Source organism: Ursus americanus, chromosome 5, assembly GCF_024610735.1.
Source record: "Ursus americanus isolate L20-20 chromosome 5, mUrsAme1.1.p, whole genome shotgun sequence".
In the NCBI taxonomy this organism is placed as follows: Eukaryota; Metazoa; Chordata; class Mammalia; order Carnivora; family Ursidae; genus Ursus; species Ursus americanus.
The window spans coordinates 32,466,518-32,494,095 of NC_142131.1; the positions used below are offsets into that span (position 1 = coordinate 32,466,518).

At 43.6% G+C, this 27,578-nt stretch overlaps 1 protein-coding gene across 3 annotated transcripts in view; it reads right to left on the reverse strand.

The window, feature by feature from the left end:
• Positions 1-27,578, reverse strand: part of ARHGEF28 (Rho guanine nucleotide exchange factor 28) — a 297,126-nt gene that overhangs the window by 129,396 nt on the left and 140,152 nt on the right. For all 3 annotated transcript variants that reach the window (XM_087862079.1, XM_045809753.2, XM_087862080.1), the window contains exons 5-9: positions 19,968-20,151; positions 17,438-17,618; positions 15,790-15,862; positions 4,289-4,341; positions 3,644-3,704 (exon numbers count right to left, since the gene is read on the reverse strand). In XM_087862079.1, coding sequence (XP_087718205.1) covers positions 3,644-3,704; positions 4,289-4,341; positions 15,790-15,862; positions 17,438-17,618; positions 19,968-20,151 — 552 coding nt within the window. The remainder of the gene's footprint in view (positions 1-3,643; positions 3,705-4,288; positions 4,342-15,789; positions 15,863-17,437; positions 17,619-19,967; positions 20,152-27,578) is intronic.

The following is a 27,578-nucleotide window of genomic DNA, read 5'->3' on the forward strand; positions in this document are numbered from 1 at the left end:
CCAGCAGGATTGACTGCACAGTCTCAGGCACCTTACCACTGAAATCCATGGACTTGGACCTCTCCAAGATAGACCCACAAACAGGGATCCCAAAAAACAAGTTCGTACTACCCCAAACGTTCTGTTCTGGAGGGGCTGATCCTTGGGATCTTCCAATCATTTCTAAAATTCCCAACTTTTCTACTGTGAGCATTTATTGCTTCCACAATTTAAAAAGATTATTTTTTCCCAAAGTCTTATTTTGGCACGATATTCTATATAAAATCTTCTCTGGCCCACTCTCTGCCAGCCAGACCTGGGGTAGTAAATGCAACCTCGCTTCCTGCCCAGAGCTTCAAGGTCCTGGGACTTCTCAAGCACAGACCACGATGCCAGCCAATTCCATCACCACCTCCCCTAATGTCTCTACCTCCCTCCTATCTTGTCCCTTGAGGAAAGTTAAAACATGCTCACATGATTCTTGTTTTAACCAGTCTATCTCACCAATCCTTCATTTTTTCCATCCAAATGGTCATACAATGTACAGCTGTAGCTGGGTAAGTTTCAAGCTATCTTTGGTCCAATGCAGGACATGGCTGATAAAATCACTCCTGGAAAATCAACAACAGCCTGGGTGTCACGAAATCTGGTCTGACACACGCAACTTCACTCACACTCTGGAGTATCACTTGCTAAGACAGCAGGAGTGTCACCTTCCAGGAGCTTCTGTAATTCACCTGCCACACTGGCACTCTTGCTGCGCAGTCCTCAAGGACAAACTTCACTTTTACCTGGAAATCTTCATTTCTAACAGGCACACAGTTCTATTTTTTCAAATTCAACATTTTAAAAGCAGAGTTTACAAGACAGCAACGTATTGAGCCATTTGCAGCGTGGCTGATGCAATGATGGTTTAAGCGTCTTTATCTGCAGGTGGTATTCCGGGAGGGCAGCTGAAGCCACCATCCCTCCACAGTCCCACAGCTGTCCCCTTGCTCGTGCTTGATGTTCACTTTCCTTCTCCCTGGCACAGCATTTGCTGGGGCCCACTACTGAGCTACTATTTCTGAATCATACTTAGTCCTGCAGACTTGAGCCAAGCAGACCCTTCCTCCCAGCTTCATTTCTCTACTCACCCATCTCATCTATGTTCTCTAAATCCATTTTCTCCAAATGCTCTGCCCTCTCTGTCCATTCTATCTGCCCACAAGGTAAAGGAAACACACACAGAAGCTTCAGTCTGCACTCTGATAGCACCAGTACTGGAGCCAAGGCCTTCCAGGGCTGTTCTCCCCTTTGAGTTTCTTACAGCATCCACAGAGAACAGGGCCATCACTCCTGAACATCCCCTTACTACTCACTGAGGTGGTTCAGAGGCACTGGATTGGATGAACTTACCAGCTATTACCTGCTCAAGATATCATCTCTGCAATCAACAGTCCTTTTCAGTGTAAGAACTAATGGCCAGTATGATTCTTGATGCTCTGATGGTCAACAATACAAAGGGAACTTCTGGGGCAATACATTAAATTAAAGTTATAAGTTAATTCCTCAGTCATGCATGTCACACATCACTCACACAGTAGACATACGTGGCTACTAGCTACCACGTTGAATAGTAAAGATATAAAGTGTCCATCGTCACAGCAAGTTCGACTGGAACAGCACTGATGTAGTTTACGAGAGCATGCTAAACAGATATCATACCATTCTGAATAATACAAGTCAGCAAAGAAATAAACCTCAACCTCACATTTATCAGCATGTCCTTGCAGACTTGCAGAGCGGAATGTAAGCACATATGAAATAACACAACAGTTTGGAAGTGGCCTTGTGGAAAAGCTGTTTCAATTTCCAGAATTCAGTTTATTATCCAACCATTGCTCATTGTTTTTCCTGCCCCCTTCTGTCCCAGAAGGTTCTTTTAAAATCTATTATCATTTTCTTTGCATAAAGCAGGTAACTTTTTTCAATCCAAAAAGTTTAGATGAAGAAAAAAAGCAAATGTTAGCACGAGCAACAAACTTTCGAGGCCCTTTTCATAACTCACTGGAGATTAAAGTCATACGAGTTTGTCTCAAATCATTTATTAAAATCCTCCTCAGACACAATGATGTTACCGACAAGACACACTGGTTAGGTCAGGCTGCTACATTCTCCTTACCATGGGGCTTCTTACCCAGCCAATGTACCAGTTTGAGAATGGAGTTTTTAAAAAAGAAAATTAAAATCATCCTATGTAATACTTATAACAGCCGACACTCCTCCCCCACCAGCAGTTTGTCCTGCTAGACATTCTTCAAAGCTAACATTCCTAGGAGCATGATGCAATTTGTAGATGACACATCCTGTATGCGTGAGCAGCAGCTATGCTCCTGGATTTAATGGCCTACAAGAGTCATTGAAATGGAGATGTTTGCTTTCATTTCTCCTTCCTCTTCCCCTCTTCTGGAAGTACATTACTACCCTTACCTTATATAGCAGAAATATTAAAGGTGTGCAAATTGCTTGGCGGAGTCTAAGTTTCTGTTCAATTTCAGTAGTAGTCCCCCATTCAAGGAGCTCTGGCAAACACCGCTGGTTTGGAGCCAAGCTACTGGCAGGCCAGCCAACAGATGCTGACGGCGGCGCTTCCTCCTCACCGTGCTTTATTCTCCACGATCCTCCCCCCCCCCCACACACACACCATTGTCACTGCTCTGCCTGGGCCTGCCGAAGGTGCCAACGACACTCCAATGGCCTCCAGCGAGACCCCTGCGCCAGCCCCGCCTCGCTATTAATCTCACCCTGGGCATCGTCTTGGTCATCCCCCCTTTCACGTCAGCCTGAGCACTCCTCTACCACCACCCACACCACCCCACTGTCGGCAACACCTCGCACCGCTCTGCCCAGGCCTTTCCACTCAGCCCCAGAGGTCGGCACGGACCACCCAGCGGCCCAGAGGAGACATCAGCTGATGGCCCAGCCATCCTCAATGGCTTCATCAGGCTTGAACTCAAAGGGGAACTCTGGGGGCCAGATTAGCCCTCAAGAACTAGCAAGTGGCCAGGGAGATCCGGGAAGATGCCCTAGGGAGATGTGAACTAGAATGTGTGGGCAGATGAGAATGTCCAGTCCCCGAGAAAAACTACCTTCACCGTGCCAAGACCCGCACCCAGGGACAACGTCTGGTCCCTCCTCGGGCTCATCGGCTCAGCTCCAAGGGCCCCCCAACTCGGCATCAAAATGGGATGGTGGTAAGCCTGGGGTTCCAGGGCCAGGCGGAATGAACTGAGAGTCCCAGTTCCGCCACGTGCTGTCTGCCAGGGGCCTCAGTCACTGCACCTGAAACGGAAGCTGGTGCCTACCTTGAGAAGGTATGAGGTAACTAACAGAGGACCAGTCCCCAGCCAGAGTCTGGCTCACAGTTCAACTGCTCAGGCAAAGCCTTCATTGCTTTGTCTTAATTTGTTTTTCAAAGGATTCTAAGTGGAGCCTCGACTTGGGCACTCAAAGTATTATAACTGTTGCTTCAACAAAAAAGTATCTGCAACAACTTCAAAAACTCGACAAGCCTCCCAGAAAGGAAGGTTATATCTTAAAATTTATTTTCTTCTGGTTCTCTCTATACCCAGGACTGGCATACTCCCAGGAGTACAGGGGAAAGCGGTATTTTGGAACATACCCGAATCTAGAGTGTCCCGGTCTTCGTGTTCATTCAGTTGAACCACCAGGTTTTCCACACGCTGGAACAAATAAAGTCGGCAGGATTTTGACAAAAATTACTTCATGTGCCCCAATTCTGTTGATCTTTATCAACTCAGAAAAAGCCACCTCAGAAACCATCAAGGAAGACATGTTACATGTCTCATCGCACATCAACAAAACTGGCCTTGTACTTCATTAGTGTTATTCAAGAGCTGCAGAAGGACCCGCCCCACGTGGAAGCCCTCCATAGGTTCCTTTCTTCCCAGAGGCCGTCTCCCCGGCGTACTCTTGCCGTCACGTTGCTGGCAAACATCTGTAGCTACCCATCTTTAAGGAAAACCTTGTTTTGGAAAATGTATATAATCGTCTTGCATATACAACTGCAACCCAGAAAGACAGCCAGCTTTGGTCATGAAGAGCAGAGACTGAAAATCCAATAAAGCCAACTGAATTTCAAGTTATTCTGGATGTGACGTGCCCCCCCCACCCACCCGCCGAAGGTTTGTTTTTGTTTTCCAGGGGCGGGGGGGAGTGGGTAAATTTGTTATTACCACTAGATCTTCACTTCTGCTTCAGCTCTGTAGAGAAGTGCAAAAAAGAAAGAGGGGCAGAGAATCATTACCTTTACATGCTCCTTTGCAGGTGATGAGCTGCTAGTCGCCGAATTCTTAATCTCTGCAAAAGGAATGATCCTCATTAGGATCTGCTGATAGGAGTGTTAAAAGAGAAGAGAAGAGAAGAGAAGAGAAGAGAAGAGAAGAGAAGAGAAGAGAAGAGAAGAGAAGAGAAGAGAAGAGAAAGAAAAAGAAAAAAATCCCAAAACTAGACAACAAATGCAAATGAATTGCCCCAGGAGCTGTCTGTGCGGAGCTCTCCTAGATGAGGCTTCTTAAACATCAAGTCTCCACAGAATGTGTGAGAGCCCAACTGCCACACTCTGGCAATATTTGTGGGGACCAAGAGGTAAACAAGCCCAGGACCTCTTGCAGGAAATCCTGAGGAAAAAAAACCCATCATTAAATCAACAAATGCCCCTGATTCAGAGGGAAGGCTGCTCACAGAACGAAGGCTCTTCAAAATAGCACAGATTCTAAGGACATGACGAGTACCTACCTGAGGATATCCCACATGTCTAGTTCCTCAAATACCACAGATTTCGTGTTTCAAAAGGGCACAATTCATTCCAGATGGGGTTCTGCCTTTCCTTGGGCATCCTTGAAAGTCCGCAACACCAGCACAACCCTCAGGCTCCCACCGCAGATGGTGCCAGGCTGAGCACGGGCAGGCCCCAGGCACACCGGGTACCCTTTCTCTGAATAAAGCCTTTCCTGGAAATATTAGTGGTCAGGATGTTCTTGGCTAAACAGGAAGGTTCATTTAAGGGGTATTTTTCTCTGGGTCTTGACTGGTTTTCTTCCCACTCTGTTCGCCGTAAACAAGAGCCACTGTTGTTGATATATAGCCACCAAAAGCAGGTTTGGGGAAAATAAGCATTGGACACTAATAGCAAGGGCAGATAATTAAGAATCTTCGCCAACGACTGTATGGATATACACTATTGTGGGCCCAAGGCATCCTCTGGCCCCCTCAGCTGCCCCGCCTGATGCCAATTCTGGGGAAGCCCCACTAGTTGACCAGCATAGTCCCCACTCCACTTTGCCAGCCCATTAACTGAAATCACCGGAGGCTTCAGACCTCCAGGTGGATTTATTCAAGCTCCTCTCATTGCCAGGCACCAAAGTTCATTCATTTTTTGCTTAGAAAAAGTGTAAGGTACTTCCCTGACAAGTCACAGTAAGGCAAGGACAGAGCAGAGAAGTCAACTTTCTCACTGTCCTGATGGGTTTTTTAAAATGTGCATAACAGAGACTTTGCATTTACTAACAAGCTAATAGATATTTATACTCCACAGTAGTTTCCTGCTCTTGAAGGCATAATCCTTATTAGCCCCATAGTTTAAAATGAAACGATAATAGCTTCAGTTTCACGTGGTCATGTCAACTGACGTCAACAGGGATTAAGGACACGCGAACACTCAGCCTGGGCAGCTTTTGCTCTCTGGCACCCCCCCACCCCCCACCTACCTTTAAATGCACACCCCACACAGGGCCTCCAGGTGGCAGCAGAGTAACGTCTGCAGAACAACGCAGTCAGCACTCGGAATGCCAAAATGAACCAGCTTCGCCCTTCAAAAGCCAGCTGCTCAAGGGCCAAAATTCAAAACCTAGCATAAAGCTTTCTGCCCCATTGCACAGATGCAGAAACTGATGGGAAACACCTATATAAAATATGAGGGATTTTGTTTTGAAACACACATACCCAAACCCTAAAAGTTGGCTAGGTGGGGAAAAGAACACCAAGATGGTGAAGAAAGGGAGGGTAACAAGAACCCAAGTTTCAACAGACACTTCTGCCTAGACAGCAAGAGAGTCACACACATTTTTTTTTGCTATTATAAAATATTCCTTTAAAGCTGTTCCAGACCATGTGCTCTTGAATTCAGGATTCTCCGTTTCTAAAGAATTATGTACCTAGGGCATTGATGAAAAGGAATAGCACACATTTTGTTCAAGATCGTGCTTACGCAGAAGGCCAAAGCATCTGAGAACACCCAGCTTGCAGTAACAGAAGCGGATCACCATGGCAGTGTGTTCAGATCCCAGCTTCCTGCCATTTGGAAAATTTCACTGTTTGCACACTGTCCGCCTACAGTTTTCCCTATCATCTACTGCATCTTTCTTTTGTTTCAGGTATAATCTAATTAATGCAACTACCACAAACTATACTAAAAGAGACAAGTGTTTATAAAATTTGTACTTCATAAGTTTAAAGATAGCTTTCAAAGTTATAAAACCTTTATGCAAACATTATTAAAAATATTTGTGACAGTGCATAGATTCAGAATAATAATGCATCTTTAATGAAGGGACAATACACAACTACATCCTAGAGCTTTTAAAGAATTTGGCACATTCGACCACAGTTTAATCAAATTGCTCGAGGAAAGTTTCTGCTAAATGACTAGGATCCTTTTACACTCACTCTACTGTAACACCAATGGCATAGTGCAATCAAACCACTCATTGCCATAGCAACCTCCAACAGATAATGATATCAGTAACTTCAAACTATTCTGCCTTAAAGGCCTATTAATCTTGCCTGCACGGCCCACCCAGAAGGATTATCCCCTCTAAATCCGATTTACCAAACTTAATAAACATGTTTTCTTATTGCCAAACTATAATGGAACAATAAATAATCTCTAATATTCGTGTTCACCAGTGACACTGCACCAGCGAACCGGGTTTTCAAAAAACACGGTTAAGTAGCTCTAAGATTACTACCAGTGTTTGTTAAGAAACAGATTAGCCTAATAGATCTCAACTTAGTGTTAAGTCTTACCATCCCCTTTTGAAAAATGGGACCACAGAGGCCACACTTACACAAAGCAAAAGCTTACACTGAAAATACAGGATGGTCTTATTCTCCTTTAACTACCCTTTGTTGTGTCATCTGACTCCTTCCAGAAAGGAGGCAAAAAAAAAAAAAAAAAAAAAAAAAACCACCACCATGATCAGAGCCAGCCAGACAACTACTGCTGCTTCATTCCTGGTTCAGGTTCAGCTGTCCACAGTCAAGTTCACAACGCGGTTAGATTGGCAGGGCATCATCAAAAGTACAACCGAAAAACGAGGGTCATGCTCTCAGCTCGTGCTGCCTCCTCCACAAAGGCCCAAAGGAACTGAGAGTGGTGCCGAGCCTTTGAATGGATCCTTTTCTCTCAACAGACTGAGTTCTGGGAAGGCTGAGTCCAAATTGATTTTGGCCCAACACTTGGATCGCCAGTGTCAAGCGAGTGCCTAGCATATTAAAGGCACTGAATAAAAGCTTCTCTCCTCCACCTTAATCTAGTGACCCAAAATAGCTGATGAGATGTAGTGGATCATTAGGCAAGCTCTAGGTCAGGACAGGGAAGGGAAAGTTGTTCGCTTTTTTGAAATACTAATTCAAACACTTTGAATACCAGCACTGTTTATCACAACTTCCGAACTGCCAGATTGATCAGACAGATGAATGCTTTTCCCTTTGCTTCCTCCCACCCCTCCAGCTAAGCCCCAAAACCACCCTTTCCTTTCCAATTATGCATTGGTGTTTCCCTTCTAACAACTTCGCTTCAATTTAGCACATCAATGTTTTATTCTAGTGTGTATGTCCAATTCACAAATCCCAGAGAATGAAATTGGCAAAGGGAACAAATCTGACAAACTCTCCTACTCTTAACTCATAGAATATTTTAATACTGTGCCTCAATTACTCCATTTTTTTCCTAAAAGTGGGGATACTAGTAAAAACGTATCTTTTGGACTTCCCAGAACAAATATGGACTGGGAGAAAGGATAAGGCAATTACCTGAAGAATTATCAGCATCAGCCCCATTAGTCTGTGAGCCCCAACAGTCCATTCAAGTGAACAAGCATTGTTGTGTCCCTGCTGAGCACAGGATCAGCCGGGGAGAGGACATAAGGGGAGAGAAGAAATTCCTGCCCTAAAGGAACTCCAAATGTGTTGTTTACAATATAATTTTATTTGCACTCCACATCCTTTCTAAAAGAATTTGACATCTTTTTTTAAATACTTTAAATTACTTGTGGCACTTTTTTGAGCCACAAAGAAATAATTAAGAAAATAGAAAAATAAATAAAACCACTGTTAATATTTTAGAATATACTTCTCTACATGCCTATTTTTTAACAGCTTTAAGGTATATCATACTATTTACCCATTTAAAGTGTACAATTCAATTATTTTTGACATATCCAGAGTTTTGCAATCATTAGCACAATTTGAGAACATTTTCATTACCCCCAATAAGAAACCCTGTACCCATTAACACTCACTACCCTTTTCTCCCCAACTGTCCCCCCACCCCAAATGCAACCATCAATCTTCATTCTGTCTTAATAGATTTATCTGTTCTGGATATTTCATATAAATGGCTTCACACAATATATGGTCTTTTGCATCAGGATTCTCTCACAGAATGTAATCATCTTTAAGCTTCATTCATGTTGTAATCTATCAGTAGTTCATTCCTTTTGATGGCCAAATGCCGTTCCACTGTATGGCTGGACCATGTTATGTATATCCACTCCTGACAGATATTTAGGTTGTTCCCACTTTTTGGCAGTTATGAATAATGCTGCTATGAACATCTGCACACATGTTATTATGGACATGGAGGTTTTCATTCTGCTTATGTGTCTAGGAGTTTCATTACTGGGTCATATGGTAACTATGCTTAATATGTTTTTATAATATCATTTTGGGTTTCTTTTATTTTGTTTACATCTCCAGTGTGTATTCGCCCTCTCCCCATAAAATCTCAAACAGTGAAGAGCTTACCACTGGGGGAGAAAAAAGATATGCTCAGCCCAAAAATTGGGGTACAACTACCACATAAGCAGAAGCTCTAAATCATGACATCTCACAGAGGATATGATGTAATTTCCCTGATTTACTCAATTGCTTGAATAAAATGAGGCAAGTCATACTTGAAAGATATAAACAACATTCAATTTTGTTTTGTGAATACTATTCTGTCCCTCTGACTTCCCACTTAGATTCTATTTCAACTCAGGGGCGCCTGGGTGGTGCAGTCGTTAAGCGTCTGCCTTCGGCTCAGGGTGTGATCCCAGCATTCTAGGATCGAGTCCCACATCAGGCTCCTCCGCTGGGAGCCTGCTTCTTCCTCTCCCATTCCCCCTGCTTGTATTCCCTCTCTCGCTGGCTGGCTCTCTCTGTCAAATAAATAAATAAAAATCTTAAAAAAAAAAAAAAAAAGATTCCATTTCAACTCACAAAGAAATCCTTTAGCTATATTTTCAACTTAAGCTGATTTCAATTGTATTAGACTCCTGATACGATTAGGCTCCGTTACTGCTAGTCCTTGCCTCCAGCCTCCGGATCTGACCCAGCTGGACCCAGTATCCGTATCACATCTGAACAGAGTTTGTTACATCTAGGTGAGTCTGAAGAATCCGAGATTCTTTCCAGCTCAAACTAGGATTCTTCTGATAAATTGGGGAGGCAAGGAGAAGAATTTTTCTTCATGTGTGAGAAAATACTAGAATTATAATAATAAACAAAATGAGCATCATGTTAACTTGATATCCTATTTTTATCCTTGGCCCTTTGATGATGAAACTTGCTCCTTCTTGGGCAGAAGGAGAAAGCAGATTGGCAAAGTCAGCCTCTAAAGGAAGCCCAGAGAAAGCTGAGCTGCTCTGTGAGATGAAATGAACAGTTACAAATCACTTCCCAGGGCGGGCAAGTACATTCCCTGGGTATGATTTGCATTGTCTTGAAAATGCCAAAATACTTGACTTTCAGGTAAGCAATGCTGATCAAGTCCTTGGATGGACACTCCATACTGGGATAAGATAAGAACTTTGCATCCAACTGAGTAACCAACCCCACAGAACAGCCTAATTGCTGGCCTGAAATCCCCAACACCTCAGGTCCCAGCCATCCTGGTGTAAAGGACCTGTATCTTGACAGACATTGGAACCATATTCAACACTTCTTAAAAAAGCATTCAGTTACAGTATTTAAAAGGAAGAATTTTGGAAAGGAAATCTTGCATAGATAAAAGCCCTCTTGTTTTCCCAATAACTCACAGGAGATACTCAAGAAGGAGCGTCCCCCACCCAACTCCCTCTTCACATTTCACTCACCCAGAGTACGCAGAGAAGGGCTGCATCCTCATCTAAAGAACGTTCAAACAAAAAAATCTGCTCACCTCATTGCTGTGACAGGAAGAACTACGTCGTGGTATCCCAACACACGCATGATTACCACAAAATCCACCCTAGCACATGCTACAACTTGCACTTAAAACGAGCTAGCACTGCTATGGTGCTTCGCAGTGGCCAAGCATCGATGGTCAGATACTAGTCCAGGGGCTCTAACCGTATTTTCTCGTTTAAGCCTCACTATGAAGTATTAAATGATACACCTAACGCCACCATTTTGCACAAAAGGAAACACAGCTGAATAACCTGCACAATGTTCCAAAGCCAGATCATGGCAGAGCTGAGGTTTTAGCAGAGTTTGCCTGTAGCCCGTGTGTGTCATCGAGACATGCCTGTGCCTGTGGGCCATAAATCTTGCTTGTAAAAACTTCATGAGACAGGTCAGCCATGTGGAAGAAAGCTCATTTCAAACCAATGATTCCAATTTTGCATGTCTCCGTCACACAAACACTGGAGAGAACTCTCCACCAGCAGCACCAAGACCACATGGCTAAGTGTTCTGTTACCCAAGGGTGGTGGATAGTCTACAGGGTGACATGTAAGAGAATGCACCTGCCTGACCTTCTGACTGCCTGGGCAAGCTGCCTTACCTCAGACAAGTTCTGGGATCTCTCTGTGCTGCCACTTCCTCGTGTATAAAATTGGAAAAATACACTCCCGACACCCAGAAATGTCCCTCTCAGGGACCACCGGCAAGTGCACGCCATGATGGGCACGCATGCATGCCCAAATTCTGCTCAGCTCACAGCTGCATTCCCAGCACCTAGAACAGTACCCAGCACTTCACAAATACTGAAGGGCAATTATATAAAAGTCAGCTCCTCGAGATCAGGGTTTCTCCCTTTGCCTTTTCGGTTGCTGCTATGTCACCAGTGCTTAGAACACTGCCTGTCAGCAAATGAGCACTCAAACACTCACTGAATGGGTAAGTCAGTGAGCCTGCAGGACTCCCACCTGCCTGCCTAGGTTGTGCCCTGTGTTTGGATCGACTCTCCCGCCTTTCTCAAGGGGTCATGAAGAGGAAGCCTCTCTGCCCTGCAGGGAACTCCTGCTTCAGTATTGCAAAAGAGGATTCTGCCCCCTGTCCTTTGTGACTACAAGTCACGCTCCAGTCCCAACTCCCCATTTCCTTGCTAATGAAAATGCGGAACATAATAAATGGAGAGAAACCAAAAAAAAAAAAAGGGGGGGGGGACTATTAACACAGAAGTTGAGACAGCAAATCACACACAGTTTTAGTTTTGTTTTTTTAACTACAGAAGAATATACAACAAAATGGAGTCCTGTAATGGTCAATGGTATTGCGATGGTTCTGTTTGTTTTATGGCCCCAGGGACTCTAGGCAGTCATGAGCCTCCCAAACAACATCCTAAAGTGCAGCGGGGCGTGTGGCAAGACGTGGGTGTTCTCAGTATTCATGACGACCGTGAGGACTTCTACCAACACCTCCCACGCCCAGCTCCCGGTGCTAGCATCACCCACTACCCTACTAATGGATGGCAAGGACCCAGGTGGTGGTGAAAAGGAAGGAAAGGTTAGGAGCAGTAGAGACGAGGAAGAGCAGCATCCCCCATGTTCCTTCCTCCATGAGATGGTGTAAGAACCATTAAAGGGGGATTCTTGCGTGAACCATTTAGAGAACTATTCCATAATGTGGCACAGGAGTCATGACTGTAAGACTTAACTAGAAGCTGAAAAACATTAAATGTACTCTCAATTTCCCCAAGGAATGGAGGTCTCATAGACTGCATTTTTAACTTATTTGGTCAAAGAATCCTTATTTTTCAAAGCATCTCCCAAGATTGGGATTTTGAACAATGTTCTTCAGGAAATCCTAAAATAAGAGATCAAACAGGAGCAAAGAAAGCAAGGCATAAAAGAGTCAGTTGGTGGATTGATACTAATAATTAGCTTATTCATCTGAGCAGCTTAAAAATGAGACTTTTTGGCCAAACTTCCCATCTTCTGGGAGTATGATTACAATTACAAAACTATGGAAACATAATTGGCTCACAGACAATAATGACACCATTTATCACACTAACGGGGACAGTAAAGCCCATTTCCAGGACAACGCTCTCATCTTTTAATCGATGAGATACAAGCAGTTACAGATACAAGCTTAGGTCTTCCCCCTCCACTCACTGCCCCTGGAGGAACAGAAAAACATGATCTCTTAAGAATCTTCTAGTAGGTCACAAAGGGAAAGTTCGCTTTTGGGGTTTCAAGAAGAAGGGGTATAAAGCAGACTTTGACATTCAAAATGCTTTGTTCTTTGAGTTGCCTACAGGTTTACGAATGGACAAAAACTGAGTCGTTTCACTTTAGTTGAATACTGCCCTCTGCTGGAACCTGCAAACAGCTTCTAATGTGTCCTCCAAGAATATACAAATCAAAGCATTGCCTAGAAGGTCTATACAATACACACACTAATGATTTGAAGGCAGAGCACTTGAGTTCCTATGTTTTGCTTACTGCTTGACTTCAGGTGTATTACCTTAGCTGCTCCTAGACCCATCGAACTCAACCCATCTAAAATGGGGTCCGTTTTTTGTCATGATCCTGCTTCCCGTGAGGTCTAGCCCAGTTAGAGAACACAAGGACTGGAGGAATCGCTCTCCTCCCTCAACACTGACACACCCACGTGACATCCTCCACCTTCAGGGCAGTACCCATCTGTCCCCACCTCTCCACAATCATTACACTTCTGTGGTGCAGACCTTTTTCTACATTATTTACATCAGTGCTCCCCCCACCCCCACAAACGCTGCTGACCCCTCCAAACCACTCTCCACATTCTCACAGTGACTTTTGAAAGTAATAATCTAACCTAAGTTGCTTGAAACAGCTCCCACGGCTGTCAGGCTGGAGTCCCAGTTCCTTCCCTTGTGTACAAACCAGGTCAATATGCCTCGCTCCCAAGCCTGTGTTACTGGCATCACACACACACGCCCCTAATCAACAGGACTACAAAATGACCTGCATCTCCCTCAATTCATCATGTGATTCAGAACTCTGCACTGTGTACATTTCCATTGTCTGGAATTTCTTTCCCGCCACTGGATCACAGCTCCAGGGTCGCCTCCTCCAGGAAGCTTTCCCTGACCACTCCACCATCACACGCCACAGATTTCTCACAGCATGGTTTGCATATGACTCCTGTTGTACTTATCATAATGCACTGGGGCAGCTTGTTTTTCTGCCCCAATCCCAACTGTTAGCCCCTTAAGGGCAAGAATTTAAACACTTATTCAGATCCTACTTTGCTCTAAATTAGTTTAAAGGTGGATGAGAAGCGAAGAAAACACACAAGCAAAAATCACAAGAAAAAAAGCAAGGATGAGAGCTTCATAAATAAGGGTCACACAAAAACACAGTTAACAGTACCCTACACATTTGCAGGCCAGAAACTTAGCACCAAGTTTTTGTGTGTTTTTGTCAACCAGCTCCAAGTAAAACACCTTGTAAGTTACAGTTAGAGCCCTAAAAGCACGCCAAATGTTCAGGAGAAGGCAGCACTTCTGACGTGAAACCAGAAAGAGGTTTCTCCTACAGGTCTTTAGGAGAAAGCATAAAGCGACCCACCGCCTCCTTTGGCAGGCAGGACCCGCCACCACTCCCTCAGAGCCGCCAGCACATCATCTATAGAACACAGGCGTGAAGGCAACCCCACGGGGGCCCAAGCAGGTCCAGCTCGAACAGCAAGCCCAGCTGCTGAGCTTAACCCAGGAGTGTGCACAGGAGGTATGGGCCGCACAGACTTCCAACAACTTGCTACAAATCTTCCTTATTCAAGACTACTTTTTAACAAACATGGGGGCCAAGAGTTTAAGATTTTACTACCTGACAAATAAGTGAAATACAACTCGTCTATGTTGCCAAATACAAGCAGAATCACAAGGGTCTTGTCCTATCTTTTCTCCCTAATCCAGCATCCAGCATGGGGGTTTCTCAGCCCTCTCAGACTACTGTCCCTTTACAGACAGTTTGCAATGCCCCTCCACTCTCCTGAAATTGAATAATGTAACCATACCTTAATATGTATAACCTTATCCTCACACGTAATTTCAAAAAATAAAAAAATATTCTAAAATATAAAGGAAAAGGAAATAACTGATAATCAGATAATATGGATTTCAATATATAAAACGTTTGCCCTAACTACCTTATAAGACATAATGACGAAGTCAGACTCCTACAATTACTAAGACTTGGGATAAAAGTGAAAAACAAGACATGGAATCAGAATCTGTTCAAGAGTCAGAGCTATTTAAGAATAAAGGTAAGAATGCTCCCCAGAATCAAAACTTGTGTCTATCACGAAGACTCGTGAACAGATCAGACCTATGTGTATATGGAAAAGGGGAAAAAGCGTGAAATGAAGTAGACTGCATGCCCAGATAAACTGCCACATTGGAGAAAATAAAGAAGAGTACAGGATTCCTGCAGATGAGCTGGGTGTTATATACAACTGAGGGATCAATAACGCATTATTTTCTTAAAGATTTTTTTAAAATTTACTTACTTGTCAGAGAGAGTGCACAAGCAGGGAGAACAGCAGGCAGAGGGAGAAGCAGATTCCCTGCTGAGCAGGGAGCCTGATGCGGGACTTGCTCCCAGAACCCCGGGATCCTGACCTGAGCCAAAGGCAGACCCTTAACCGACTGAGCCCCCCAGGCATCCCTCAATAATGCATTATTAAGAATATGCCTCTTGCTGTGGACTCCCACAAGGAGATATGTTCACTCAGTCTCCGAAGCCCCATGAGGACCGTCAACAACTGTGCAGGACAACCCGGCCTGGGTATGACTGTCTGCACCCTGACGGACGTCCAGCACCCCCTGCCTTCAGCCCTGCATGCCAGCGGTCATCTCCGTATCTCTTGACAACAACACCTACACAATCTCCATTCCCTTCAAGACTGACTAGCCCAGGGCAGAGCAGGGCTCCACAAAGGTGGAACACGCGGAGGGACCACAGACCGATGAAGGACAGCCTGGAAGGAACACAGCAAATGTGAACGTGAGGAGCATACTCTGAGTCGGGAGAGCACCCTTAAGAGCCAGATGGTGGGGGAAGCTGGCGCAGGGCCTGGCCAAGAGCACTCAGTAAATGCTAACTGAATAAAAAGTGGAGACACTTTACATTGTTCCACACTGTCAGAGGAGCCAGGGTCCCTGTGTCCTACATCCCTGATCCTGTCTGAGTCCCCAAGTCCCTGCTGTGCTTCACTACCCACTTCAACCACCAGCAAACGTGTCAGTCCTGAGCACCTTCCCAGTTCCTCAGTGTGGGGAAGGAGCCTGTGTACCTTCTTCACCTTCCGCAGCACTGGACGGCATGTCTCGTCTTTCCTCCGGCCTGGCTTCTTGATCTTCTAGAGCCTAAGAAGGAAAAAAAAAATCAATGAAAATAGTTGGAGGCTTCAGATATGTGACAAAGGAGATGGAAATCACAAACGTGGGTCTGGGAGCTGGGACAAGCCAGACAGTCTGGGGAGGTCTGGAAAGACAGGGCGGGTAAAGCTGCCTGGAGGACATTCAGAACCAAAGAGGGAACAGAAGAACAGAAAATCTTGAAACTGTAAAGAAGAGTCACTGTTTATGCAGGTGCCCATCCTGAGCAACCCCTACCCATGCCGTAAGACACAGGGGTCCAGGGAGGGCAGGACCCCCATCACAGGGAGGACCCAGGACGAGCACAGGCCTTGCTCTGCAAGCCAGCAAGCCACCCTGGCTGAGACCAAGCTGGGGGCCTCAGAGACAGAGTGCCCTCCTGGAGCTCTCTGCATTTTCTTTTCAAATGGTTACTGCATGGACAGTGAACTATGAAGAGCCACAGAATTATATACTGATGTGCCAAACGGTGAAACAGCCCAAGACTGCATCCACACTTGTTCCCAAATGAACATATGGGCATACTTGGGCAGGCAGCCCTACAAACAGCCCAGACCCCTGAACCTTCATAGGCATGTTATTAATTAAACTCAGCGTATCAAGTGCCTTGCTCTTGACCATTTCAGAACAACATCCTGAGGCCAGAGTAACAACAGCAACAAAAAACCATGAAAATATACACATTTCACCAAACCACAAAGGGGCAGGAAACAAGTGCCCACTCACCTACCCTTTGTAGCTGTTAACTCCCACCAGCCTTACTCCCAAGATGCAGTATTGTCTCTTCTAGGACCCACCATGGAATTACAGGGTGGACCAGACCACATACATACTGGGAGGCACTAAGAGATGGGAGCCTGAGTACCTAGGGTCCTTAGAGGTCTCACCACATAGGCACAGGGCCAAACACAAGCAGCTCACGTGATGTCCTGGGGTCAGCCGTAACCCTGAAACCCTAGTCTTTTGGTGAGGGTAACTGCCAAGCTTGCCTGAAAAGGGCATCAGGGAATGCTGCTTCCTGATTACAAAACAAAACTGAAACAGGAAAATACTTTTTTTTTTTTTTTTTTGTAAATGGGATGTATGAAAACAATTTTTATTCTTTTGAGTATATCTGGATGCAATTGTAGGACATTTAAATTTCCAAGTTGCCTTATTAATTTTAGCCAAGTTCTAGAACTAAATTCTCAACATTCTGGTTAACAGGAAAAACTGTTATGAGGAGAGAACTAAAACATGATTGAAAACTGTAGCTAAGGGGACGCCTGGGTGGCTCAGTCAGTTAAGCGTCTGCCTTCGGCTCAGGTCATGATCCCGGGGTCCTGGTGTCGAGTCCTGCATCGGGCATCTTGTTCAGCAGGGAGCCTGCTTCTCCCTCTGCTTGCCGTTTCCCCTGCTTGTGCTCTCTCTCTCTCTCCCCCTCTGACAAAAAATATATAAAATCTTAAAAAAAAAAAAAAAAAAACTGCTACCCTCCAAAACATGGTTTCCAAAATAATGAGTTTGCAGTGTGTACTCTCAAGGAGTACAAGTTATTATATACTAGAATGAAGAGACACACACCTTGAGGAGAAAGGCTCTGTCCCAAAAGTATTTCCTGAAGAGTTTAATATCTGCCTCCAACAAGTGCTCGGCTATGTGGTTCAACGTCAGGGTCAGCGTCTCTGATGAGTGAATATACTGCAGGAAGCCTTGTTGGCTGAGCTGTACTCGGGAGAAGCCTGGGGATCGTCTGCCCTGGAAACTGAAATGTCACAAATCAAAACCCACTGGCAGCTTCGGAGACATCAACCCCCAGATCCCACTACCCTCATGGCCCCCAGTATTACCAACCCAACTGGCAAAACAATCCATGAACGCCATCTACTGACAATATGTACTTAAGATCATGTAAACAGATGCTAATAAAGCCACTGTCTTCCACCTAGAAAGATGCCAGTTGAGAAGCTATTCACAAACGCTACATACTTTACAGGTATTTACAGAACTAATGAAACTACTGACTTTTAAACATAGTATTTTACCTCAATATTTCATTCTCTTTTTAATTCAGAAAGATGCCTCTTGCTTTAACGGGGTCACATGTGGTAGAACAAATTAGCTGGCAGCCGACAGCTTATTAGGTGATTACAGTGGAAAACAGATAGGATCTCCGGGGAGCACGGTGAGGTTTGGATGTTACAAACAATGGGATATTCATAGCACCATGGTCCACTGTTGTAAATCATTTTATCATGCAAATTAAAACATGCACACATTTGATCTTGTTGTATGCTTGAAAATATCCATAAACAAAGGAACAATATTCCCAAACTTAATTCTTGAAAATAAACTTACTTTCTGTTCTGTTTTGGCCAACAACAATTGCACATTTATTAGCTATACGTAGGCTTCCTGGTTAGTATAATATTCTGAATGGCTCACAAGGTGATGCAATTGGAACAGTAAAGGAGCATTAGCAGGAAAATGTTAGTGCTTCCAGACAGCAGCCCACCTCACCATGCTGTCACATCCCCACGACTGCTCCCAGGTTCCTCACTTCACAGAGCTAGCTCTATGCCTCTTTCCTCTTCTTACATGACCCCATTTTATTAATGAATGTACACTTCACGAATATTTAATCTACTTCCAATCAAACAAATGTTATCTCCTTCATATGGAACAATCAAGAGAGATCCTTTACTCTTAAGATTTGGGGCATCTTCCCACACTCCTGATATTAATTACTAGAATCTTGTAGAAAACAACTCCCCATGCTAACATGCCACCGAAGTAAACAGACTCTGAGCCTGAGCAAAAAGATCATTATTGATTTAGAAAATGGAAGCTTCACCATATACTCAGAATTTAGCTGACAGTCTACTGCTAATACCGTTCATGAATAGATCTGTTAGTCGTGCAAACTTTTAAAGAACATATTATCTTCCAGTCCTGGAGACAGTAGAAAGGTACTAAGCTACCCAAGATGAAGTCAGCCAGGACTTTGATCTAACAATGAGCCATCCACAATGACTAAGTCAAAGAAAGTAGTCCTGCCTTGGCCTTTTGGGCCAAGCAAGTGGGGTCATGTTAGAGCCAACAAAAGAACAATTCCTTCTGATGCACTCTTCCCTTGGTTGGTGGTCATGTGACCACAGTAGAACAAAAATAAACAAAGTTCTAACTTGTACTCCAATATCCATTATGTACCATAAAACCATAAATTAATTACATTGAGTTTCAGGAGCCAAACAAGAAAAACCAGTCCATCAAGACATACCATATAATAATACTCGGATGATATTTATGTAGTACTTTGTAATTTTCAAGGTACTTTCCCATTTATTTTTTAACATCTTTAAAGGAAATCACTATACACGAATCCCCTTTTCATAAGAATGACCAATCTAAACCATTCTAAGTAATAAACCACACATTCCTCATTCACTGAAAATGCTGATAATCATCACGAACACAGCAAACCTTAGAGTTCTTTTGCTTTATTATTTCCTTTACATTATTTCACTAGATCCTAATAACCACATCGTATCTTAGGGTTTGTCTGTTAACGATTCAACAAAAATTTATATTCTTTCAATGAGTGTTACAGGCTGAACCTGTATTAGAAATACTGCAGTGGGTAAACAAATACTTTCAGCCCTCAGGTGATACAGGATGGAGACCTAGGTAACAAACGATGACTATATTTAAAATAATAAATTATGATTAATACTGTGAATTAATAATTTTAATCACCATATTGTAAATTAATCATAATCATTAAAGACCCTGACACGGATGGCTTTCTGAAGCAGTGTTATTTAAGGTGATACCTGAAAGATAAGTAGGGGTTAGGCTATTATTTCCCAACTTTTTTCTTGACTGCAGTCCCCTACGAAGCTCTTCAAGACATTTTTCTCCCTAACTCCCCCTCCATGAAATGTTGATACCAAATATTATCTGTATATCTGCTCATATAAAGTATAGAGTACCAATGGTAAATTATAAACCAACATTAGCTTGTGGTCTCGTTGTTTCCACTCTCCCATGGTACTTGGAACACTTTATAGAAACAAATCAAGAGAGAATAAATCTATCAAGTAGCCAAACTCACTTTGTGATGTCTTCCACCAGCCTGGAGTGTCCGGCTCGTAAGGCTAAGTCTAATGGTGTGGCACCTTCTTCGTTGGGTAAAGACAAAGCCTGAACTCCCCCAGGGAGGCCCAAGAGGAAATGAGAGAGCTTAGGTAGGCCCCATCTCATAGCCAGGTGTAGAAGAGACTCTCTGCATAAAGAAACTGAGAATAAAAACAAACGGTATTAGTTCTTTCACTTAAAAAACTTTGTCTCATATGTTTTATCTCTTATACCATAGATTTAGACATAGTAAGAATGTCAGAACTGGAAGGAACCATTAAAAGCATCTAATCCAAACACCATATTTTAAGTAGGCTCCACACCCAGTGTGGAGCCCAATATGGGGCTTGAACTCACAACCCTGAGATCTGAAGTGAGTGAGATCAAGAGTTGGACACTCAAGCGACTGAGCCACCCAGGCGCCCCCATTTTACTGCTGTGGACAGGCCGAGTGATTTGTCCCAGTGTAGGTAGCCAGGGGGTGCTGGGGCCTGGCCTGCCCATTGCTGGTACAGTGCTGTTTCCACTCACTACAGCACACATGCACATCGCCTTTCGCATGTGCTGTAAAGTCAGCCCCGGAAAACAAGCGCGAGGAGCACACCATCCTGCAGAAACACACCCAGTTGCCCTTGAAGGACAGGCATGCTGTTACTTCAGGAAGGCAGTCTCTCGGAGGCCACAACCGTGACGGAGTCCCTGCTTCCACTCTTCACCCTCAGAGGTGCTCCCCCCCACCCAACGAGAAGCCAGGACAGAAATGGTTTCCCACGTCCAGAAAACCTGAGACCACGGTCATTCTCCAACTTCACGGAGGTGCTCGGGTGCATCTACTACATTTCTGGGATTACTTCAGGGCTGGCGACCCCCCTAGTGCTTTGCTTCGACAACTCAGCCCGTGCCTCTTCACATGGTCCTTGACAAAGGGCTCTTGGTTAATCCGTGTGTCTGAGTTTTCATGGTGCTGTCTGCAGCTTTTACCTTATGGAGTATATCACTGTACAGGCCGAGGGGTTTTATTATTCTCAACACCTAACATAATACTGACCAACTGAAGTCATCCAGTATTTGTGGCGTTGAAGGGCAACTATTAAAATCTCCATTCTTTGTGTATGTTCAGATTGCCTTATTTGCATACAGTTTGTACACCTGTATTTCTACTGCAATACTCAGTGCCCGGAACACAGCTGGCTCATGATAAATATTACACTGGAAATAGGGAAAAGAATAAATTTGCTTACGTTAAAAAAAAAAAGGTAGGCCCATGAACTCCCCAGACATCAAGACATACCTTAAAACAACTCTTATCTTCACAAACTAAACCTGCAAATCCTAACAATCTAGATCTGTTGGAATAAGCATGCGATGAGAATGTGAATTGCATATACGCTCAGGTTAAATAATGTTACTGGCTGCAGCTTTAATGGCAAACATGTCTAGAGCACACTGCACTGCACTGCAGGAAAAGGGGAGGGATCCCATCCGTCTTCTACCCCAATATAGTGCCCGGCACATGTATGTGTCTAAAAATATCTGCATATTGAATGAATGAATGCATGAATGAATGCATGAATGAATACAGGACCAAGGGGCTCTTCCCCTGATGAGTACCTATGAAAGTGAACTTTTGGGATATGACTGCAGCTGCTATTTGGAGCATTTATCATTCTTAGTTCCACCTCTGATACCTCGACTAAAACCTGTGAACAAAAACTACTACATATTCTCAGAGTCTGGACACTGAGGACAAAAACTAACTGCTTCTTCACACAGTTGGCAGTCTGCATTAACACGACTTTACTTTTCCATTGTTTTCATTAGTGTAACTTTACTACTCCAGGAGACTCTTCCCTGGGCAAATGATTCTATGTTCATCATTCCTTCAAGACCCATCAAATCTCCTGTAAAAAGAATCAGCAGCACCAATATTTATTATACCATGATCCCTGTCCAATCCTAATCCAACTCCCTGCCTTGCCCATGACCCCTCTTCTGCATTAGAAGACCTGCATTAAACCAACCTTCAGGTACGCAGTAAACTCCTGCCCTTCCCCTGCAAGAGGCCACTGAGGCCCCATGGAGGTGGTCTCCCTTACCACGCTAGGCAGTTAGCTCAGCTTTGTCTCACCCGCAGACTGTGGGGATGCTATTTGGGGAGCCAGCATCCCACACCACTCTAATTTGAAACAATCAGAAGAAAATACCCACTGCACAAATGCAGAAGAAAACTGCTTAGTTCACATTTTTAGTGGTTTATATTATTTCTTTATCCAGATCAAGAAAGTGAAGTCTTATATTTCCAACATGTAAATAAGCCCTCACAGTGAATTACCACCAACTTCACCATGCATTTGCTCCATCACCTGTCTGTGTGACACAGCACAGCCCCCCACCCCCTGTCAGATGACATCTGAAATGCCAAAACATCTAAACACGCAGCAGGGCACACCTGCCAGATAGCTGCTTAATAGTCCTGATATCTTCAAACGGCTATTGAAGAACTTATCTTTATTTTACCCTTTAAGTTTTTGACCTTTAAACTCATTTTATTAGAAGGTAGGGTTTTCATGCTTAACAGATTCCCAACAAGGCATGCTTGAGAACATTTCCTTTTTTTTTTTTTTCCTTCTTAAATAATAACGAGGAGGAGACTGGTTAGGATCAGGTAACAAAACAAACACAAATGCACAAGTACACTCCCCAACATGTATGTCAGCATGAGATCATAACCAGCCACCCTCGAACGGAATTTCTAAGTCACAAATCCCAATCTCGATCTTCTAAGAAATACTGCATGGTTCTATGGGATACAATTTTCTTCCAAGAAAAAGATCAAAACCTTTTGCACTTCCTTTTAAAATGAAACTATTGGTAAAGGCAGGTATGCCGTCAACCATTTAAATGGAACTCCTTACACTGCCTGGGGCAGTACCCCACATATCCTTGACCCTGGGGAGGAGTTCACTCTATTCAACCTGATTGACAGTGTGGATGGCAGGAGAAGTTGCTTCCGCCTCTGGAATACTTTCTAGGCCTGTTCTGCTAGTCCAGCTCCCCAATTCCTCCTTGGGATCCAATCTCACATCTAGTTCACAGGGCAGAACAGCAAACTTGCGGGAAAGAACAGGTCACTGCTGAAACGGTTCCTCTCTCCCTCTCTCCCTCCCTCCCTCCCAATCTACCCACTCTCTGGGAAGGTGGGAAGGCAGGGGAGAAAGGATCTTCTGATGTGTGAAGAAAACAAGTAAGAAGCTGACCAAGAGGTTTCAAGAGAGAGCTTTCTCATTCAGTATGAAAGTTCAGAGCCCAGAATCAGGCAAACAGCCTGAAATAGGAAACACCATGACATATATAAATAATTCTGCTTGTTATAGAGTTTCAGATTCTTAACAGCGGTCAGGAAAACAAGCTGTGAAAAGGGGTTATACAATCTGGCAGAAGTGGGGGGGTGTTTAAAATATATTTTTAACCAAATAAATATGTCTCTTCCTGTGTAACCAGCCTGTGTAGCCAGGAGTTATGCGAACTAATGTTACTAAAACAGAATTACTTGTAATTGTTCTAATGGCAAACATTAGCAGGTATGACTTGTCACATCCTAGGAACAAAATCACCCAGACACAAAGAAGTGAGTAGGCTGGGCCATTCAATCAGCATTTCCCATCACGGCACAGAGGGAGGCTCGTCTGACCCAGACAGGGAAGGAGGCTCAAAGCCCATGCCTCTCATTCCGCCGCATCTCAGTTTCTGTGCCCAGAAAGTAAGGCAGTCGCAGCAAAGACCCAAGGTCCTGAGAGTATTCATCCCAGCCCTGACCTACTGAGGATCAAGGATCCATGAAATACAGCGCCCACGAAGGGGCCTCCCAGAGCGTTTGAACACAGGAGCTGAAACAGCTGGTACAGCTGTTGCTAAAGGAAAGTGATTTTATATAGTGTTCAGTCCAAATTTGGGACCATCATCGCTTCACGAGGTCTAGAGATAGCAGAAGATTGAAAAATAAATTATCAAGCCCTCAGGAACCCACAGTCACTGCTACAGGAAATGTAAATTGGCATAAACGCTTTGGAAAACACATTGCCGTCATCGAATAAATTTGAAGGAACTGGAGTCTTCACTGACTGAGCATTTCCATTCCCACATATAAACCCTAGTGAGCACATGCTTTGTATGCAGCAGCAAACATACATAAAAATGTAACATTGTCCAAAAACAGAAGTGATCTCAACATCCACCAATGACAGAATAACCTGCAGTATAATCACGCTAGTATCCTAACAACAATAAAAACCACAGACTAACACAGAAAAAAAAAAAAAAAAAAAACTAAGAAATACAATGTTGTTGCGGAAAAGTCACAAAAGAGTACACAGAATATGTTTTGATTAAAATGAAATTTTACAAAGTGAACAACTACGGCATACTATTTAAGAACACATAGGTAGTAGAACTTTAAGGAAAAGCAAGGAAAAGGTTATTCTACAAGTTCGGGTCATTTCTCTGGGATAAAGAGGAGACCATAAATGGAGGAGACTGTAGCTACTTCTGGGGTCCAATGGTGCCCATAGGTCTTCACCCCCCCCCCCCCCACAAAACACACACAGGAAGCTGCATTTAAGGCTCTAGCCCCAGGACAATTAAAACAGAATTTCCAGAGGTGGGACCCAAGCCTTAATTTTTTCTAAAGATTCCCAAGTGATTTTAATACAATGCCAGGGTTAAGATCTGCTACTTTCTCTAAGTAAGTGGTTAACAAAATACCTATCTATGCTTCCTTTTTATACCACTGTCTTCCCTATCATCTCGTAAGATCTATTAGCTAAAAACTCCACCAATGGATAACAAAAAAAGTCTGTGACTTTCACAAGTTATTTTTCATCTACAATACTTGCTCCCAAACCAAGATATATCCTTAAACACTGAAAGCAAAATATTAAAGATAAATGTGATAGGGACATAATCTAGAAGCAAATGCTTTTAAATGCAGTTTAATTCAGGAGTACATCTACTTTGTAGGATTTACTAATGTTTCACAACACCTGAGTGGAGCCATTGAAACGTATTCAACACGGTAAGTTTATGAACAAAATATATTTAACTCACATACATCCAAATCATTGAAGTAAGTAGTACTTTCATTTCCAAACCATATATATATTTATGGCGGTCTCAGTCTTTGCATCTAAGTCATTCAGTAGACAAACACTAGATGAAACTAGTATTATATGCCCCTGTGGATGCCAAGTCTTTGAACACCATACTGCCTTGTCTTTCTCTTGTCTTTGAACACCATCCTGCCAGCCCACTTTCATTTGGAATGAACATCTGGCCTGTGAAACCACTGTGACATGAGTTACAGCTCTAGTCATAGACACAAGGACTATGAATAGAAATAAGTATTGGACTTACAACCTCCCTCATGTATCACAACTTGAAAATTTACACGTTTAAACAATGCCAAAGTGATGAGCAAGAAGTGAAGAGAATGAAAAAAATACTGCCAAAAATTTTACAGAGCGCAGAAGGGAGTATGTGGCATGAACATCACATACAATCTCCTATTTTTTCAGGACTCTCAATGGAATGGGAGGAGAGACCATGTATTATGGCATCTTTCATTTAAGTGGTCTAATCAGGGCTTTGGTGTATAAAAAAAAAATCACCCCTCCACCCAGAAGATCAGAGGTTGTTGAGTCCAGAAAAGGAACTGCAAATATCAACAAGTTCATAGGAAAGATAGGGAAACAGAACACCCGAAGGAGCACGATACCAACATGGCAGGCATGGCTGGGTGGTAAAGCCAAAGGGAGAAGAAGAGAAGTGTAACAAGCCTAAGGGTGGGTTTTAGCTTCTTGAAATGTCTTTTCTGCATCAGGCATATTTGAGACACTCAGCTTACAACCCCTCACTGCCAATCTGGGAAAACATCAATCACACAGCTTCATTCCATAAAATTCACATTGCAATACACAGTGCTGGAATGCACTTTATGGAGTTTGCATCTCTTATAGGGTGGTTATACTTTACCTTGTGGAACTAGTTGAACTGAAATATTAAAAAGTCCTTATGAGAACTCAAAGATGGCAATCCAGTTTCTGGCCTTCACTATCTGGGGACATGTCCAGGCTGAACGATACAATGTGAGCATTAATAGAATATATTAAGAATCCAGACACAATACCATACAGTGCAAAGGCAAACAGACAAACGAGTTGAAAGATGTGGATTCTCACACTTACAGAAACGCAGCTGTGGAAAGACCACTTAATTCTCAAATTTTAAGGTGCTTGATCTGGAGAAGAAGAGTGTTATCTTCCCAGCTTAATACCCAGGAGTGTCAGGGGGACGTAATGAAAACACCATATGAGACAAGGTTGCCAAGAACGATGAAAGCCAGTATTGGGGGGACTTCTCAGTAATAAACATTTGTCTGATGTTCTCCGTACAAAAAGTACAACTGTCACTAAATAGAGACATGATATACTCCCAAACGGTTTTCCTCTGGTTGTAATTTAAAGGCATAATTGAAGGCAACCAGCTGTCTGCTTAGGAGGAGCTATAACTGCATCTGTGTAAGATACCAGATGTGCCATTGAGACAAACGTGCCACAGCCTCATGCCCTGGGCAGCAGGCAGTCATTAGGCGCCATAAGCAACAATTATGTCATACTTACTTTCCAGTCTGTGCGCTAGATTTTTTAAAATCATTTGTTAATATTCCTTCAAGCTCTGGTTCATGCTTGCATTTATTCATTCATTAGATGTTTGCTGACAGCCTACTATGCACTGAGCATTCTTTCCCCTCACACCACAGGGGAGCCTGTGGAATTACCACACATCCTCCCAACTGACCCTTCAGGAACCCTGTTTTGTTGGGAGACAAATGAAAATACACTGCAGTCTAATTTTTTTTTTAATTTTATTTATTTATTTAACAGAGCACAGTAGGCAGAGCGGCAGGCAGAGGGAGAAGCAGGCTCCCTGCTGAGCAAGGAGCTCGATGCAGGGCTTGATTCCAGGACCCTGGGATCATGACCTGAGCCGAAAGCAGATGCTTCACAGACTGAGCCACCCAGGCACCCCACAGTCTAATTTTATTATTGACAAACAGAACAAGTGTAGACTCCTCATATCTTGGCAATGGCCTTTTGAAATCTACACTGAGAGTCTGAACTGAACCTCGATCAGGAAACCGACTTCTCATCTATAGCTGGGCAGGATCCACTCACTGCCCTTACAGTGGAAGCCAGAGCCCCAAGTCCAAACAGCTAGACTGAGAAATATTCAACCCCATGGGGATGAGTTACAACTCCAGTAAGTCTCATCCCATCCTCTAGCACGAGGGGCACACCCAGCAAGGGATATTCTGGTGAGCACAGAAGAGATGGGATAAAGCAAACAGGAAGTAGGTGTTGAAGGTGCTCCCCACCTGGGATGAGATTTGAGGGTGGGAAGGTTGAAAAAAGTTCACTAGAAGTCCAGATGGGCAGCTGTCACATATGAATGAAAGCAAAGAAATGAACCACCACAACCACCTTTTTATTTCATTCTTATTAGGTGCCAATGACCATAAGGACTTTATATTCCT